Below are 17,023 nucleotides of genomic sequence, written 5' to 3'. Positions count from 1 at the left end.
CCAGAGCCAAAAACTCAAAAACGAACAACAAAGCAGATCTGCTTGAACACCCTTTCCTTTTCCAGGAACCTGGACGCGTGGGGGCTCTCAGAGGTCAGGCCCTCTGTGGCCAGGGGCACCGGTGGGGGAGAAACCCTTGTCCCTCACCATTTTATTTTTACTTTTAAATTTTTAAATTTATTTTTTGAAACAGAGTCTCACTCTGTTGCCCAGGCTGGAGTGGAGTGGCACAATCTCGGCTCACTGCAACCTCCGCCTCCCAGGTTCAAGTGATTCTCCTGCCTCAGCCTCCTAAGTAGCTCGTATTACAGGCACCTACCACCATGCCTGGCTAATTTTTGTGGGTTTTGTTTTTTGTTTTGTTTTGTTTGTAAAGACAAGGTTTTACCACGTTGGCTCTGCTGGTCTCAGATTCCTGGCCTCAAGTGATCCTCCCACCTCAGCCTCCCAAAGTGCTGGGCTTACAGGTGTGAGCCACCACTCCCAGCCCCTCATAATTTTAAAGAAGAAGAAAGTGAGCCTCAGAGAGGTGGTGACTTGCTCAAGGCCACACAGCTCATTGGAAAAGAACCTGAGACTCAAAATCAGCTCTGAGCAACTCCTCTGGGTAGGGAAGCCAGGGATGTGGGTGGCCGGGTGGCTTTATGCTAAGCAGAAGCGCTGGGGCTGGGGTCTGGCACTGTTATTTTTTAAACAGCATCCCAGGTGATTCTAGGTGTGGCTAAAAATCACTGAGGAGAGTTGGGGGTCAGTCATAGGGAGATCTGCCTTGGGGGCGCTCCTCAAACTTGAATGTTCCACCAGTCCTCTGGGAATCACATCGAAGAGAAGATTCTGGTTCAGCAGATCTGGGTGGGGGGCAGACATTCTGTGTTTCTAACCAGCTCCCAGGAACGCTGATGCTGCTGGCCCAGGGACCACACTTTGAGTAGCAGGGCCTTTCAGGACTCAGGAGGCCTGGGCAGGAGAGATTGGGACTTGGAGGTGGGGAAGAGGGTTGGTATGTTCGAGAGAGCGTAGCCTTTGCTGGGAGGCAGCATTGGCTGATGGAGAGTGTTGCTGAGGTTTGAGCTGAAGCTGCAGCGGGTGGCTTCATAGGGGGTGGGCTTCTCCCCAGCTGCCTGAGGGGTCTGGGCATAGGTCTCACTTGGGCCCTCCAACCCTGGAAGTTCTCGGTTTCCTAACTTGCTAGTGATGTTCCAGCGTTATTCTCTGCCAAACTGGAGTTTCAACCCTAGAAACTCAAGGTTGAGTGAGTTTGCATACTGTTACAGTACCAGCGCATGTGTGTGGGGGTATCCTCGTGCCCCAGCGGGTGCTGCGCCAGGATGCTGAGGCAGGATGCTGCCAGTACCTTCTCCCCTGGTATTTCTCTCCCTGTCCCTCTCACCCTGCTGCCCCCTGGTCACCCACCCTGACCCAGGCACAGAGGCCAGCAGCTCTCCTGGAGGGGGTTGCCAGTGGGTAACAGCTTCTCCTGCTTGAAGTTGGCTCACCCGCAGCAGGGCTGTGTGCTTATTAACTGGTCCCTGTGCTGTTTGCTTGTTGCTATTTGGCTGCTAATAAGCCTAATGAGAACCACGCAGGCGGGCGGTGGGATGTTGGCACTGGATGGCTTCGTCCAGAGCTCCGCAGAAGGGGGGGCTCTTGGCTCCACACCCCGTCAGCTGACTCTCCCCCACCCCTGTGGCTCTGCACCTCCCTCTCCTCTCCCAACAGCTGCCCTCCTGGCTGGGGCAGAGCCTGCCAATGTCAGGGAATGTTCATGATTCTGTCCTAGCAGTTTCACACATGAAGGGATGCTTTCCTGGGCCGGTGAGAGATGGGGGCCGACATCCGCCACTGCCAAGGGTAAAGTCTAGTGCCAGAACCACGGGGAGACTCAGTCTCTCCCGGATATCTGCGGGCCCAACCCACTGCCCATGTGCAGGGAGTGCTGGCTCCTGCTCAGTTGCCCTCTCTTCCCTCTAGCAGAATCCATCCCAGGTCACTGTCACACACCAGTCCGTCTCCCAGGCCTGCCCTCCTTCCGCCCTGTTCTGCAGGTGCCCATTGCTGGAAGCCCAGCCCATCCTTCCACCTTGGCGGGGGCTAGAGCTGGGCTGCCGAATCCTCCTCCAGTCTTGGTATCTGCCTTTCCTTCTGTGGCTTTGCCAGCTCTCTCTCTTGGGATTTATGTGTTTATGTATTTGTGGAGGCAGCTGACTGCGGCCTGCCGGGCCCTGCCCAGCAGAGGGGAAGAACTGGAGGGTGTGGAGTGACAGTGTCCTGTTTATAGTTGCAGCTTTTGGAAGACTGTCCATTCTTCCCAGACTGGCTCCTGCCCAACCCCACCCCAACTGGGGAAGGGGATTTGAATACTCCCTAGACTTCTCATTTTATCTCAGCCTGGACGCACAGGGGCTGGGGCTGCTTTGGGGAGGACAGAAGAGAATCCCTGCAGCTGTCGAGGAGGAGGCAGGCAAGTTACTCTCTCACGCCTGCCCCCAGCAGCAAGGCTCGATATTAAGAGCATGTACTTTGGATTCTGGCACCAGATCCCTGGAGACATGTTTGAGTCCCAGCTCTGTGTCCTGGGGCAAGTGACTGGCCCTTTTCTAGCCACAGGGCCTCATCCATAAAATGGGTATAACAATCTATATAGAATTGGTTTTGGGGATGAATGATATGAACTTGATAGCTCTTACTGTGTGCCAGGTACGATTCTAAGTACTTCATATTGTTAATTTTTAATCCTCACAACAACCCTATAAGCTACATTGGATTTTTATCCCCATTTACAAATGAGGTTGGCTTTCTGTCCGAGTTATGCTACTGAGACTCAGCAGAGCCCAGACATGAATCCAGGTAGCCTGGCTCCAGAGCGCAAGGGCTTAGCTCTGTGCTTTCTGATAAATGAGTAAATGTGTGTAGACAGCCTGGCGCAAGCTAAGTTTAGCTGGTATTTTAATGCTAGATCAGGAGACCATGCTGGACTGCCTGGATTTAAATGTCAGCTCTCGGCTCCACCACGTGGCTGAGGGGCTATGGGCAGGCTGCTTAAAGTCTTTGTGTCTTGGTTTCCTCTTCCGTAAACCAGGATCAACACTGGGCCCTGTCTCCCAGAGTTGTAAGGAACAAATGAGGTCACTTAGGTCAGATGTTTAGTTCAAGGCCCGGCATGTGTGATGCACTCTATACATGTTTGGCCTTGATTTTGAAGGCAGGGACTGTGTCTCACCACCCCCAGCAGGCAGCATGCTGGGTACAAGGTGAAGGGTCCATAAGTGTATACTGAATAATACATGGCCTCCCCCGGCCCTGTGCTGAGACAGCCCTTTCTGCTGCCCAAGTTCTATCGACCTTTCCAGAAACTCCCCACAGTGTTCAGGGGATCCTGGGGATGGACGCTGGAGTGGGTCTGAGGATTTTTCTGCGTGTATCACATGGGCAATGGAATGGCATTTCCCCAAGTCCCCATCTCAGTCCTACAAGAACCCTGTCTCTCCTGATCTGAGCTCCTCCTTGGCTTCCCTGAGAGAGCCTGTTTGCCCCGTTCATGCCAACCACATCCCAAAGTGGAAGACTGTGGCAAGGTGGCTAAGAGCCCCAGCTTCAGAGTCAGACTCCCTGAGTTCAAACCCTTGCTCCATAACTTACTAGCACGGTGATCTTGGGCAAGTTGTTGATGGTTCTGCCTCAGTTTCCCCATATGTCAGATGGGGACAAGAGTAGTACCTAGTGTAGTTATAAGAATGAGATGTTTACGTGAGGTAATAATACGTGTAAAGCGGTGAGCCCAGCACTTTGCTATGGGAAATGCTTAACAAGCCTTAGGAAAAGGGGTCAGGGCAAGGGAGGGATTTTCATCTTCACTAACTGGTTAGCACCTTCCAGAAGCCAGGAAAGTCTCATCTCCAGATGAACCATCCAGTGGGGACTCCGAAGTTGGCAGGGAGTGGTGGAGAGGAAGGTGGGAGATGGCGAAGGGGAATAATTATATGACCTCAGTGGAACGCAGCTGATATGTAGGGTGCAGTCTCATCAAGAGACCCTGTGCATTTCTTACGCCTGCATGGGGGTACCCTTCTTGGGGAGATCTTCCTGGGGAGCAGGTTACCCTGAGGCTCTTTGTCCAACGAGGTGATTAGGAGATGTCCTTGACTGGAAGCTTCCTGAAGCCAGGTGCTGTGTCCTGCTGACACTAGTGGAGTGCCTGGCCCTCTCTCCACACCTGTGTCCTTTGTACGTGCTTGGGGCCTGTTTATCAAAGAGCCGAGTGGGCAAATGATGGCATGGGTGACTGAGCTTCCTCCCTCCATCCCCAGCTGCCTCTTCTCAGTCTCCTTTGCTGGCTTCTCCCTCTCTACCTGACGTCTTAATGGTGGGCTTACCCAGGACTTTCCCCAGACCTTCCAAGTCCGTCACCCCAAAGAGGGGGGCCATAGGAGCCAAGCGGAGCATGAACCGCCCCTGGGTATTGAGTGCCGGCAGGCACTGTGCCTGACAATTGACATGCAATACTTACAGTAATGCCCGGGGCTCACTCTGCCTGGATGTGCCAAACGCTGTCATCTTCCTTCAAACCCTCATGGTGTTCTCTGTCCTGGTCCCCTCCTGTGTCCCTGGCTGCTGCTTCTCCTCTGCTCACTACTAAACTGTGGGTTTCCCAGGACTTAGTCTGGGGTCTTCTTCTTTTCTTTGTCTTTGCATTGCTCCCGGAACGATCTGCTGCCTCCTCGGGGATGTAAACATCGTCTCTGGGCCAATGACGCCCAGATTCACATGAATCCTCTGCCAGGCCTCTCGTCTGACCAGTCTTCCGCGTCTGCTGCCTGCTCAACATCTGCGCTTGATGCCTCCCAGACATCCTCATCCCAACCTGTCTAAAATGAACTCGTGACTTCCCTTCCTCTGAGCTAACTCCCCCGTGCAGGTCTTACCCACTCTGTTAACTGGCACCGCCATTGACCTGACTGCTCGAGCGAGACACCCAGGGGCTACTGGGACACCTTCCTCTCACTCAGGCTTTGACATCAACCCATTATCAAGCCCTGTTTGTTTTACTTCCTCAGTCCCTCATGGACCTGCCTGCTTCCCTGCTGCCTCTCTGGGCCAGGGCCCTGTCACAGCTCTCCTGGGTGACACTGCAGCCTGCTGCCCGCTCTCCCTGCCGTCCTCAGCACATCCCACCTGAACCTTCCTGCCGCGGTGTCTCTGCACTCACCCAGCTCCCCGAGTGCAGCCCGGGCCACTGGTCTCCAGGCCGGTGGACGCGCTGCTGCCTCTGTTTCTGCTCCCCCTCATCTCTCTGTGCGGCTGGCCCTTGTCATCTACCCAGTCTCTGTTTGGAGGTATCCTCCTCAGAAGGGCTGCCCTGGCCACTCTGGCTTGAGTGGCCCCCACTGGCCTTGTTCTTCTGGATCTTGGGCCCTCGACTGTCTCTTCCATCCCTCACATACCAAGTTCTGCTCCACTTGTTTGTTTTTATTTTTATTTATTTATTTATTTTTGAAACAGAGTCCGGCTCTGTTACCCAGGCTGGAGTGCAATGGCGCCATCTTGGCTCACTGTAACCTCCGCCTCCCAGCTTCAAGCAGTTCTCCCTCAGCCTCTCAAGTAGCTGGGATTACAGGTGTGTGCTATCATGCCTAACTAATTTTTTTATTTTTGTAGAGATGTTTCGACCAATGTTTGTATTTTTGTAGAGAGGTGTCATCATGTTGGCCAGACTGGTCTTGAACTCCTGACCTCAGGTGATCCACCCGCATCGGCCTCCCAAAGTGCCGGGATTATAGGCATGAGCCATCACGTCCGTCGTGCTCCACTTCTTTGTTTAGCTATTGAGTGACAGTCCCTCTGACTAAATTGGAAGCCCCCAAAGGACAGTCTCTCTTGTTTGCCATCCTGGCAAGTCATGCATTTGAATGCCTTACTATTTTCCAGAGAACAACACTGAGGCCCACAGAGGCGAGGAAACTGGCCCCAGGTGAGGTCCCACAGTCAGAACTCAAACACGGGTCTCTGACTGCAGGGCCACACTGTCCTTCATGCCCCTGCCCTGGCCTCTCTGAGTTGTCAGTATTTGGAGTGGTGTGCTCATCCTTCCCGACCATCCCGGGCCTGGGTGTGGGGCTGGTGCTGCCGTGGGAGGGTGGCTGGATCCACTCCAGCCTAGAACTGTCTCCCCTGGAAGCCGCTTCTCTAGAAAAGACTCATCCCCAGGGACCCCTCCCAGCCCGTCTCACCTCTGGGGCCCCTCTGGCACTGAGGCTTCCTCCCAGACAAGCCTTGGGACTGTGGGGATGGTTAGGCAACTCTTCTCTGCTTTGGGGCAGCAGCTGGAGAGGAGCCTAGGCCTCTCAGCCCTGAACTGGGCCCAGAGTCTTCCTCCTCATGCCTGCTGGAGCCAGTGGGATTGGGGCTGCTCTCTGCCCCAGCCCCTGGCCCCGCGGCTCCCTGGCCCCCACCTGGCCCAGCCTTGCAGCATTTGTTAATGCAATTAACAGGGCGGTCCATGCTGAAGGGCTGGGGGCCAAGGTCTGACTCACACCTCCCCTTCCTCCCCTCCAGCCGCCAAACGGTAGAGGCCCTCTTGGCCTGCCAGACAGCGTCTGCAGAGAGCAAGTGAGGGGCCAAGAACGGCATCTTTCTCTCATTAGGAGCTTTTATGTGAACACAACTGCTATTTTGGAGCTGGGCACTTGGCCGGCCCTGGAGCCCCAGTGCGGTTTCCAGCCGTCCTGAGCCGTGGCCCCGGCACAGCTGTATGGGAGCTGGGGAGCCCCTGAGGCCCTGACTTCTCCCACAGCCTGGGGGCTTGGGCCCTCAGTCAGGGCCTGGGAGACACAGCCCCTGGGCAGAGCTTGAGAGTGGAGAGAGCGATTCTGAGGTGGATTCCGAGGGTGGATTCCGAGGGTGCGTGTGAGCCAGACAGGGATTCCCTGGGCTAGGGGATCTCTGACATCAGGGTCCCTCCCCTGGAAACCAAAAGTCAAGGTTGTAGAGAAACAGCTCAGGGCCACAGGTGGACCCCCCAGTAAGCAGATTCCAGGAGCAAACTGAGGTCTCCAGGTGGGGGTCCAAGTCGGGTGCCCAGGGAGGTCTGAGGTAAATCCTATGGATGAGGTGCAAACTGTTCCGTCTGCGAAGGCCTCTAGCTGTGAAAGGGGGCAGGGCGCCGACCTGAGGAGGGGATCGGGTGGCTCAGCGGATAGGGTCTTAGCATCCCACTGGCACAGATTTTAGGGAAAATGGAGGTTTAACCTGGGAAGCAGCTGAGCTTCAGGAGTGGGAGAGCTGGGCCCAGAGTCTGGAGTTGAAGTTGCTCCCCCAGACCAGAGTGGGTGGCACTGGAAGCCACTGAAGAGGGAGAGGCTGGAGGGGCCCACCCTGAAGTCTCTGCCTCCTCTATCTAACGGTCATAGATGAGAAGGTGTCTCTGGGGCCCAGGAAAGAGAGCTGATGACAAACGCCTTGCCTGGGGGTAGGGTGGGGGTGGGGAGGGACCTGGCTATATTTGACACCTGGAAAGCAGTCCCCACCCAGCCCCACAGCCCTTGGTTGTTCATCTCTGTAACCAGGGCCTGATCCCTGGAGACATGTTTGAGTCCCAGCTCTGTGTCCTGGGGCAAGTGACTGGACCTTTTCTAGCCACAGGGCCTCATCCATAAAATGGGTATAACAATCTATATAGAGTTGGTTTTGGGGATGAGTGATATGAACTCGGTAGCTCTTACTGTGTGCCAGGTACGATTCTAAGCACTTCATATTGTTAATTTTTAATCCTCACAACAACCCTATAAACTAGATTAGATTTTTATCCTGAGGGCCTGAGTTGACATTGCCCCTTCCTGGGGAAAGGGTCATAGCTGAGACGCTCAGAGGCCCTCTTGCTTCTGGGGGAGTGATTTGTTTTGCTGTTGTTTTAAGCTTTGCTGTGCTGGCCAGTGGAACTTCCTGTGATGATGGAAATGTTCTGTATCTTGCTGTCCATTGTGGTAGCCGTGAGCCACATGTGGGTGTCAAGCACTTGAAATATGGCTTGTGAGACTGAAAGAACTGAATTTTAAATTTTATTTAATCTGTATCCATTTAAATTTAAATAACCACATACAGTTCCTGGCTACAGTGTGAGACTCTCTTGAACAGCACAGCTTTAGAGAGAACAAAGTACGCCCACATCCAGGTGCTCAGCTGAGACTCACAACAGCTCTTTGAAGCAGTAATTATCAGCCCCATATCGTGGACGAGGCCACTGACACACTGGTGGAGACATCTCAGCGAGATGACATGTGTCCAGGGTCATGCAGCTGAGATGTAGCAGAGCTGGGGTCAAACCAAACCAATCCTCCTGCCCCCCACCCCGTGTTCTTGCTACTACCCAGTAGCTAATCAACAGGGGCTCCGAGCAAATGGTAGGAGCAGCCTGCATGGGGTGGTCGGGAGGGCTGTTTCTAGAATCTCTCCCAGGCCTGCCCATTCTGAGTTTGGTCCCTTCCCAAAAGTAGGGGTTTTGTGTGGAAAATCTGAGCAAACCTTTGTTGACTGTTCTGGGGTAGAGTGAGGGGAGAAGGGGCTCAACTAGGAACATGGGGGGATTAGGGGAACAATGCCTTTTATTTCTTGCTTTTAAAGCAATTTCAGGAGTTTTCTTTTATTCCCCTCGCCTTTTGGCGTCCTGCTGCCTCCACAGAGCCGAACACCCAAAGCTGGGACTTTCCACCCCTCTAATGCTCAGTGAAGAGCGGGTGAGGGGGTACGGAAAAGAAAGGATCCCGGAGGAACCCAAATTATGAATGGCTAAAGACCGACATTGGCAAGCGAGTGTGAGGAGGCTACGTGACAGTGTAGTCTTCCGGTTGTCCGAGGGTACTGTCCCAGGGGCTGGGGGGTATTCCGTCTTCTGCAGATCAACTCCCGGAGGCTAAATGTGGACATCACGGTATCATGCTCGATAAACGGACCAATAATCAAGTGGAGATTCATTAGAGCCACATAACCCATACTGGGTTGATTTCTCAAGTATAAGGCATGATCTTTACTCATTTAAATTTTCACTTATTTATATATATTTTTAGAGACAGGGTCTTGCTCTGTTGCCCAGGCTGGAGTGCACTGGTGCCATCATGGCTCACTGCAGCCTCAAACTCCTGAGCCCAAATGATTCCTCCCACCTTAGCCTCACAAGTAGCTAAGACTAGAGGTGGGCACCATCATACCCAGCTAAGTTTTAAGATTTTTTCTGTAGAGTTGGGATCCCACTATGTTGCCCAGGCTGGGCAACTCTTGGACTGAGGCAGTCCTCCAGCCTCAGCCTCCTAAAGTGCTGGGATTACAGGCATGAGCCATTGCACCCACCTCTAGGATCTCTACTGTTGAGGAAAAATTGGAGGCATGAAACTTGCTGGCCCACCATGGATGGAGGTTTTCTCTCTTAAAATTCCCACAGCACTGCATGGAACTGCCTCTCCTGGGACCTCAGCATTTCCTTTTTTTGTTTTAAGCAATAGCCTCTGCCACTGGAGGTTCTGAGATGGCTGATTTCCTTTTGGATATTTAAGTTTTGAAATCGTGCTCATTTGGAATAGGAATGTTTCACTTCAGCCTCCTTTAAACAAAAGGACACATGACCACGATTGCCCCTCCCTCCCAAAGGGTCACTGGACTTCATGCACCAGTAATGTTTCCAAAAATATCTTAAGTACCAATCTACAGTGGCCAGCTTTTCATTTTTCCAAGTGAAGCCATTAGGAAAAAAACAAGAAACAAAGCTAATTACCACTTGCCATCACCTTTAATTAAAAAGAACATTTTAACTCCAAAAATATAGAAAAGACATCATCGCAAAAGACACTCTTTAGATGGGAAAAATACAGCCTATGAAAAAGAAACAACCCAGGAAAGGGTTTCTTTTCCTGACTTTATGGCAGACCAGTAAAAACTGTCAGAACAGTCCCATTCATAGACAGGCACTGGAAGCCACCATCATGGACCATTTAGGGGTGACTTTCAGGGGAGTGGAGAGAGAGGACAGGAGTCTACATACTCCAGTTCCGTAACGCAAACACTCAGCTCAAAACACAATGCTTACATTTCCATGAGGAAGCCCGGTCGGCATCTTGCTGAGACTTGTGAAAACAAGAGGGGATGCGAGTGAAGCCGGCGAGAGCTGGTTCTAAACCTCCAAAAACCTGAAACTTGTTGGAGGCTCTGCCTCAGCAGATTGGGCCTCTGCACAGCATCCTACATGGTTGATTCAAAAGGGTTACCTTCCTGAGGGGGTTTTTCCCACCAACACGTCTGGCTGGTTTGGAAGCCTTTTAGAACTTGATTTACTAGGCTATTGTATATTAAATGCCATTTCCGCAGTTCCCCCCTAACCACTCATTTCCCATGAGTTGTTTGTTCATTGTACCAACCAAAGTTTGCCAGCCCTAACCCTCACTGAGGACCTAATTCCCTGCTTGGAAAATGGATTCTAGGAGTGTGGGAACCCCCACTAGCCAGGGCTTCCCCCTATGCAGGGCTCAGTCTTGTTCACCTTTCTGCCTTCGGCACCCAGTCTGATCAAAATCAGGTGCTCACTAAATGTTTTCGGAATGCATTATTAGCAAGTGAGGCAGAACCAGAGCTAAGTGAGTCGTGGCGAGCCGCAGGGGCTTGGCTCACAGGGTTTGGGGTCTTGGATTTCTAGACAGTGAAAGGTATTTTATATATATATATGTGTGTGTGTGTGTGTGTGTGTGTGTGTATATATATTTCAATAGCTTTTGGAGAACAAATGGTTTTTGGTTACATGGATAAATTGTTTAGTGGTGAAGTCTAAGATTTTAGTGCACCCATCACCTGAGTAGTGTACATTTTACCCAATATGTAGTTTTTAATTCCACACCCCTTCCCACTCTTTCCCTTCTGAGTCTCCAAAGTCCATTATATCACTCTGTATGCCTTTTCATACCCATAGCTTAGCTCCCACTTGTAAATGATGACATGTATTTGGTTTTCCATTCCTGAGCTACTTCACTTAGAATAATGGCCTCCAGCTCCATCCAAGTTGCGGCAAAAAGTCATTATTTCATTCTTTTCAATGGCTGAGTAATATTCCATGGTGAATATATATCACATTTTCTTTTATTTATGTATTTATTTATTTATTTATTTTGAGGTGGAGTCTCACTCTGTCGCCCAGGCTGGAGTGCAGTAGCACAATCTTGGCTCACTCCTGGGTTCAGGTGATTCTCTGCCTCAGTCTCCTGAGTAGCTGGGATTACAGGCGCCCACCACCACACCTGGTTAATTTTTTGCATTTTCAGTAGAGACAGGGTTTCACCACATTTTCTTTATTCACTCATTGGTTGATGGGCACTTTAGTTGGTACCATATCTTTGCAATCGTGAATTGTGCTGCAATAAACATACACTCGCAGGTGTCTTTTTGATAGTATGACTTCTTCACCTTTACTCAGTAGTGGGATTGCTGGATTGAATAGTTGACCTATTTGGTTCTTTGAGAAATCTCCATACTGTTTTCCATAGGGGCGGCACTAATTTACATTCCCACCAGCAGTGTGTAAGTGTTCCCTTTTCCCCATGTCTGTGCCAACATCAATTGTTTTGTGACTTTTTAGTAAAGAGCATTCTGGCTGGGATAAGATGGTATCTCACTGTGGTTTTAATTTGCATTTCCCTGATGATGAATAATGTTGAACATTTTTTCGTATATTTGTTGGCCATTTGTATGAAGGATCTTATTGTTAATGTGAAGGATGGGCTGTTCTCAGGGCTTAGGAGGGGAAGGGTGGAAGCTAGACTGTTTTCCAAAGGCCATCCTCCGGGCAAGGACCACACACTCAGAGGTGGAAGCTGCATGACCTTCCTCTCACCCATGCCAGCCTTTGGGTCTCTGTGGCAGAGAGGTGTGGGTCTATGTGGGAAATCACTCAGGCCTTCCCATTCTATTCCCTCCCTAAAAAATCCCCAAGGCCGAGACCTGCCCTGGGCACATCTGCTTCCTCCACGTTCACTAGCACTGACATGGCTGCTGGGCTGGCCCCAGCTGACCATGTTTCCTGTGGTGGTGGTGGTGACAGGGGCCTGGCAGGTGGTCAGGTGAGGACAAAGTGTGCTTGGGCAGATAGAGGGGTGGCCAGGCCAAAATCCTGCCATGGTGGCAGTTTGTGTTTGGGGAAGTGCTCTGGGTTGCAATTCTGACATGGTTCTACCTAGAGGCCTGGAGCCTGCCAGGAAGAGGTGCCTGGGCACGAGGAAAAATGCTCTGGCCTCCCAGGCCAACTTGTGGTTGGAATGCTATTAAAACCTGGTATTTCCCACACTCTCTGCTGATAGACTGGTCTTGAGTGCCCTTGGTGCACAATGTCCAATTTTTCATCCTTTGTGTCTCTGGTCAGCATCACCTCCTCCAAGAAGCCTTCCCTGACTTTCCCTACTGCCTGCCTCAGCCTGGGTTAGAGGGTCCAGCTGGCGTAGCACTTGTCCTATAACCTATGTGTTCTACTTTCCATGTCAGACAGTGTACTAGAGACAGTATCACAAGCTTCACACCCAGTGAGTGCTCTACGAATGCTCACTGGATAAACCCATGAGCTGACATACATCCTCCATCATTATTTAAAAATTCTGTGTGGGCTTTGGAAGGGTGTGGGGTCCTGGGGTCTCCACTGTCAGGGCCAATTGGGATGTGCAGTTTCTCAGGGCAGAATTCCCAAGGGTGCATTTGGTGGCTGACTTGAAGCCAACAGATCCCCTTTGTTTCCTTATCAGCTCTGGGCCAAGGCTCAGAGATAGTAGAGAGGAAGAGGAAGAACCATGCCCACCCTTCAGGGAGTCAGTGGGGTGGAAAGAGCCTGGGCTTCTCAGTCACACAGAACTGGATTTGAATCCTGGCTCCACTATTAACTAGCTGGGTGACCTCAGGCAAGTCTCTTAACCTCTCTGAGCTTCAGCAGCATTATCTGTAAAATAGGAATCATAGTCACACCTGCTGCATAGGATTGTTGAGAAGCTTCAGTGAGAGCGTGTATGCAGAGCACGGTGCCAGGGCTATTGTCAGCACTCATCAGAGAGTAGCCACCATAATAAAAATAATAATAATGGTGTTATTGTTAGGCATATGTTAGGAGCTAAAGATACAACGAGGTGTAAGAGATAGTCACTACACTTCAAGGAGCTGACTGTATGAGTCAGGAAATTGAGACATGTGCATAAAAAAAGCTAATGGCAGTGGCCTCGCGCGGTGGCTCATGCCTGTAATCCCAGCACTTTGGGAGGCCAAGGCAGGCAGATCACCTGAGGTTGAGAGTTTGAGACCAGCCTGACCAACATGGAGAAACCCCGTCTCTACTAAAAATACAAAATTAGCGGGGTGTGGTGGCGCATGCCTGTAATCCCAGCTACTCGGGAGACTGAGGCAGGAGAATCATCCTGAACCCGGGAGGCGGAGGTTGCAGTGAGCTGAGATGGCGCCATTGCACGCCAGCGTGGGCAACAAGAGTGAAACTCTGTCTCAAAAACAAAAACCAAAAAACAAAAACCAAACAACAAAAACAATAACAACAAAAACTAATGGCACTATGCGGGACATGCCCAGTGAATGGCGAACACAAGTATTTTTCCTGTTAATCAAAGGAGGCAGCAGCTGCTGAGAGGTGGGTGTCCAGCATGGGGAAGTCGGTCTTGGGGGAACAGTAGGAGCCAGGTAAATGGAGAGCAAGTGGGAAACAAGAGAGGACATAGCACATGCAAAGATAGAGAGAAGACAGAGCAGAGGCCACCTGGGGCCACAGCCAGCAGGCCAGCTCGACTGGAGCAGGTCGGCTTAGAGGAATGTTAGAGTGGATGAGACCAGGACGGTCTTCAGTGCTCGTCTATGGACTTGAATCCTGAAGACACCAGGGAACCATTGAAGGTCTCTGTGACATGGGCCAGGTGGAAGTTTGGAGATGTTTATCCTGGCCAGCCCTCAGTTTGGATTCTGGTGCTCTTCTCAGAAAGGAGAGTTCAGCTCACAAAACCCAGGCATCTGGTCTGGGTAGCCATGCCTGCTAGTTTCACAGTTGCACTTAGGATTCCTGAGATGACAAGGTCTGTGTATCTGCCTCCTCTTCCTCACTGACCTTGCCTACGCCCCCTCCGCCAGCAGACCCTGGTCTCCCTGGGTCTCTGGCAACTCCTCGAGTACGCCACGTTCCTTCCAGCCTCCAGAGCCCGGTCTTGGCCTCGCCCTCTGCCTGGGAGACTGCCCGGGTCTTTGGGGGTTCACTTCCTTTGCACGCTCGCATCTCTCTCTTCAGAGAGGTGCCCTGGCCGCCCCATCTGAGTCTCCTGGTTGGGCCTGAACCCCTGTATCACCTGGGTTAATTGTCTTCACAGCCCTTGAAACTGCCTGAGGCCACATCATGCTATTGTTTTCTTGCTTCCTGTTAGTGTCCTTTACCACAAGCCCCAGGCAGACAAGAACTTTGTCCCAGTGCCTGGCACTCACTAGGGCTCAGCAGCTATTTGTTGAATGAATGAATGAATGAATGAATGAATGAATGAGGCGTTGGGTTTCGAGGGTGCAGTGTGAGCCAGACCATGCTTCCCGGGCTCACACATGTTCCCCAGTGGAAGTCCTGGTGGGGGAGGGGCAGGACTCCGTATCCCAGTGTGTGCCTCTGCATGGGATGTTCCCTTGGCCAGTAATCACTGGATGTGACTCTGGAATTTGCAAGGGGATGAAGGATAGTGAAGAGAGGAGTCAGCCTGGGGAGCTGGTGGCTAATGCTGCACAGGGCTAACCGGGAGAAAAGCCTGGTTTCAGCTCCACCTTGCCCCTGGCTGGACCCACAGCCCAGGAGGCAGAATCCAGAGACAGCCTGAGCCCTGAACGGAGGCCCCACAGAGGAGGGGACTTACCTGGCCGGCAGTGGCTGTGATGCCGGCAGCTGTGTTCTGGCCACCGTGCTTTCTCTGGCGCAGTCGGGAGTTCTGCCTTGCTAAGGAGATGGAGAACAACGGGAAGGAGAGGAGAGACTGTCAAGCTGAATATGCCTTTGAAGGACGCATAGGGTCCTCTAACCTCCTTAGTTCACCCCTCCCGTGATTTAGGAGCAAACAGAGGCTCAGTGAATTCAAGACCACACAGCTCATGAGTGACAGGAAAATCCCAGCAACTCAAACCGCTTGAATTTCAGGCCAGTGTTGGGCCCTTTCCCACCAAAAAGACTCATTCATTCATTCATTTGCTCCATATTTACTGAGAATCTACTCTGTGGCAGTCCCTATTCTAAGTTCCAGGGCCACTGTCTGTCCTCAGGGGACTTCCAGTCTGGTGGGAGTGAACATTTCAGTATAGACACAGTGTCAGGCAGTGCACTTCCTCTTCAGGGTGCTCTGTGGGACGTGGTGGTGTGAGCCACTCTGCAGCTGGCCACACAGTCTTTGGTTGTCCAAAGATCAGAGGTGAACGCGTCCTGGGGGTCTGTGGATGGAGGTGGGAGAAACATGGGTCAGGGAGCCCTCTGAGGCCAGGAGAGTGGCTTCCTGCTTGAGTGATGGGGTTGGCAGCACTCAGGAGGGTACTTCTGACAGGAGGGAGTGGGCAGCTGTGGTCTCAGCGCCCCATGGCCACTGCTGTCACCTCTCTCCCTGTGTCCTCAGCCGTGTGCCAGCCGCCGTGCCAGAACCGGGGCTCCTGCAGCCGCCCTCAGCTCTGCGTCTGCCGCTCCGGTTTCCGTGGAGCCCGCTGCGAGGAGGTCATTCCCGATGAGGAGTTTGACCCCCAGAACTCCAGGGTGGCACCTCGACGCTGGGCCGAGCGTTCACCCAACCTGCGCAGGAGCAGTGCGGCCGGAGACGGCACCTTGGCCAGAGCACAACCGCCAGCACCACAGTTGCCGTCCGCCCCACAATCGCCGCCCGTACCACAGTCGCCGCCAGCTGGGTAAGTCCCCTTCTCCATGGGGCTCGGGATCTGGGGCTCAGTCTCTTTCTGGAGGGGCTTCTTCCTTCGGACCTTTGGTGAAGGCTGGTGGAGAAGACCACAGTCTTCCCTTCCCTCCTCCCCACCCTCCTTGGCTTTCCCTGGCATGGCCAGAGATATGAGCAGGAGAGTAGGTGTTGGGGCTGACTTGGGCTTTGCCAGACTGGGGTGGAAAGAGGAGGGAAGTGAAGTCTTTGCCCTCGGTTGCCTGAAATAAAGCTGAGGAGGGCATGTACCTGGGACCACGGCCTCCTGGTTCACAGTCTGGCTTTGCCATTTCCCAGGTGGGCAACCCCAGGTAAGTCACTTACCTCTCTGTGCCTCAGATTCTGTATCAGTAAGGTGGGACAATGATAATACCTGTGTTATGAATTGTCATAAAGATTAAATTAGTCAACATGAGGGAAGTGCTTAGAACAGTGACTGGCACACATGGAAGTTCTTTATACACGTTCTCCCACACCCCATCCCGACCTCCTCCTCCTCTGCCTGTGGTCCCTGTGTCCCTTCAGTTTCCTCAGCACCCAGCTTCAGCCTCTCTCCTTAGAGGGGAGAAGAAGAAGCATGTGGGAGAAGGGAGTAGAAAGGAAAGTGAACAAGGAGAGTGTTCATGGGCAGGATTCCCTGGCCTGCTTGCCAGCCAATCTGGCTAGACTTTTTCTAGCTCAGGACAGGAAATCTGAACTTTATAAACGAGTCCATTTCTAGGGGACTGTGTTTTCCTTTTAGTTTTTCAGGTTAGTTTTTCCATTCGCTTCCTACTTAAGAAGTTCTTTCTGAAATGTTGCAACCCTGCCTTGCTGAACTAAAGGGAAAGAGGATTTGCCCTTTCAGAGCCCAGGAGAACCAGGCAGAGGAGGCTGACCTTGAGGTTAGGTTCCGGCAGGAAAGGTCTGGAGAGAGTGGCTGAGTTGCAGGAGGAGCAAAGAAAGGAGGTTAAGGGTGTCCAGGGACTCTGAGAGCAGGTGAGGTCAGGCAGACCAGGCTCTTGGTGAGCTGGGTTCCGGGGCCCTGGGCACCCAAGTAGATGTTTTCCAAGGGCAGCTAGGAGGAGGAAGAAAGA

At 52.2% G+C, this 17,023-nt stretch overlaps 1 protein-coding gene across 3 annotated transcripts in view; it reads left to right on the top strand.

The window, feature by feature from the left end:
* The window catches only part of LTBP2 (latent transforming growth factor beta binding protein 2), a 113,079-nt gene that overhangs the window by 10,594 nt on the left and 85,462 nt on the right, over positions 1-17,023 (top strand). For all 3 annotated transcript variants that reach the window (XM_045396747.2, XM_045396748.2, XM_005561774.4), the window contains exon 3: positions 15,639-15,921. In XM_045396747.2, the coding sequence (XP_045252682.2) occupies positions 15,639-15,921 (283 nt within the window). The remainder of the gene's footprint in view (positions 1-15,638; positions 15,922-17,023) is intronic.

This window comes from Macaca fascicularis, chromosome 7 (assembly GCF_037993035.2).
Source record: "Macaca fascicularis isolate 582-1 chromosome 7, T2T-MFA8v1.1".
In the NCBI taxonomy this organism is placed as follows: Eukaryota; Metazoa; Chordata; class Mammalia; order Primates; family Cercopithecidae; genus Macaca; species Macaca fascicularis.
The sequence above is the reverse complement of the archived record's forward strand: the minus strand, read 5'-3'. Positions and strand labels throughout refer to the sequence as shown.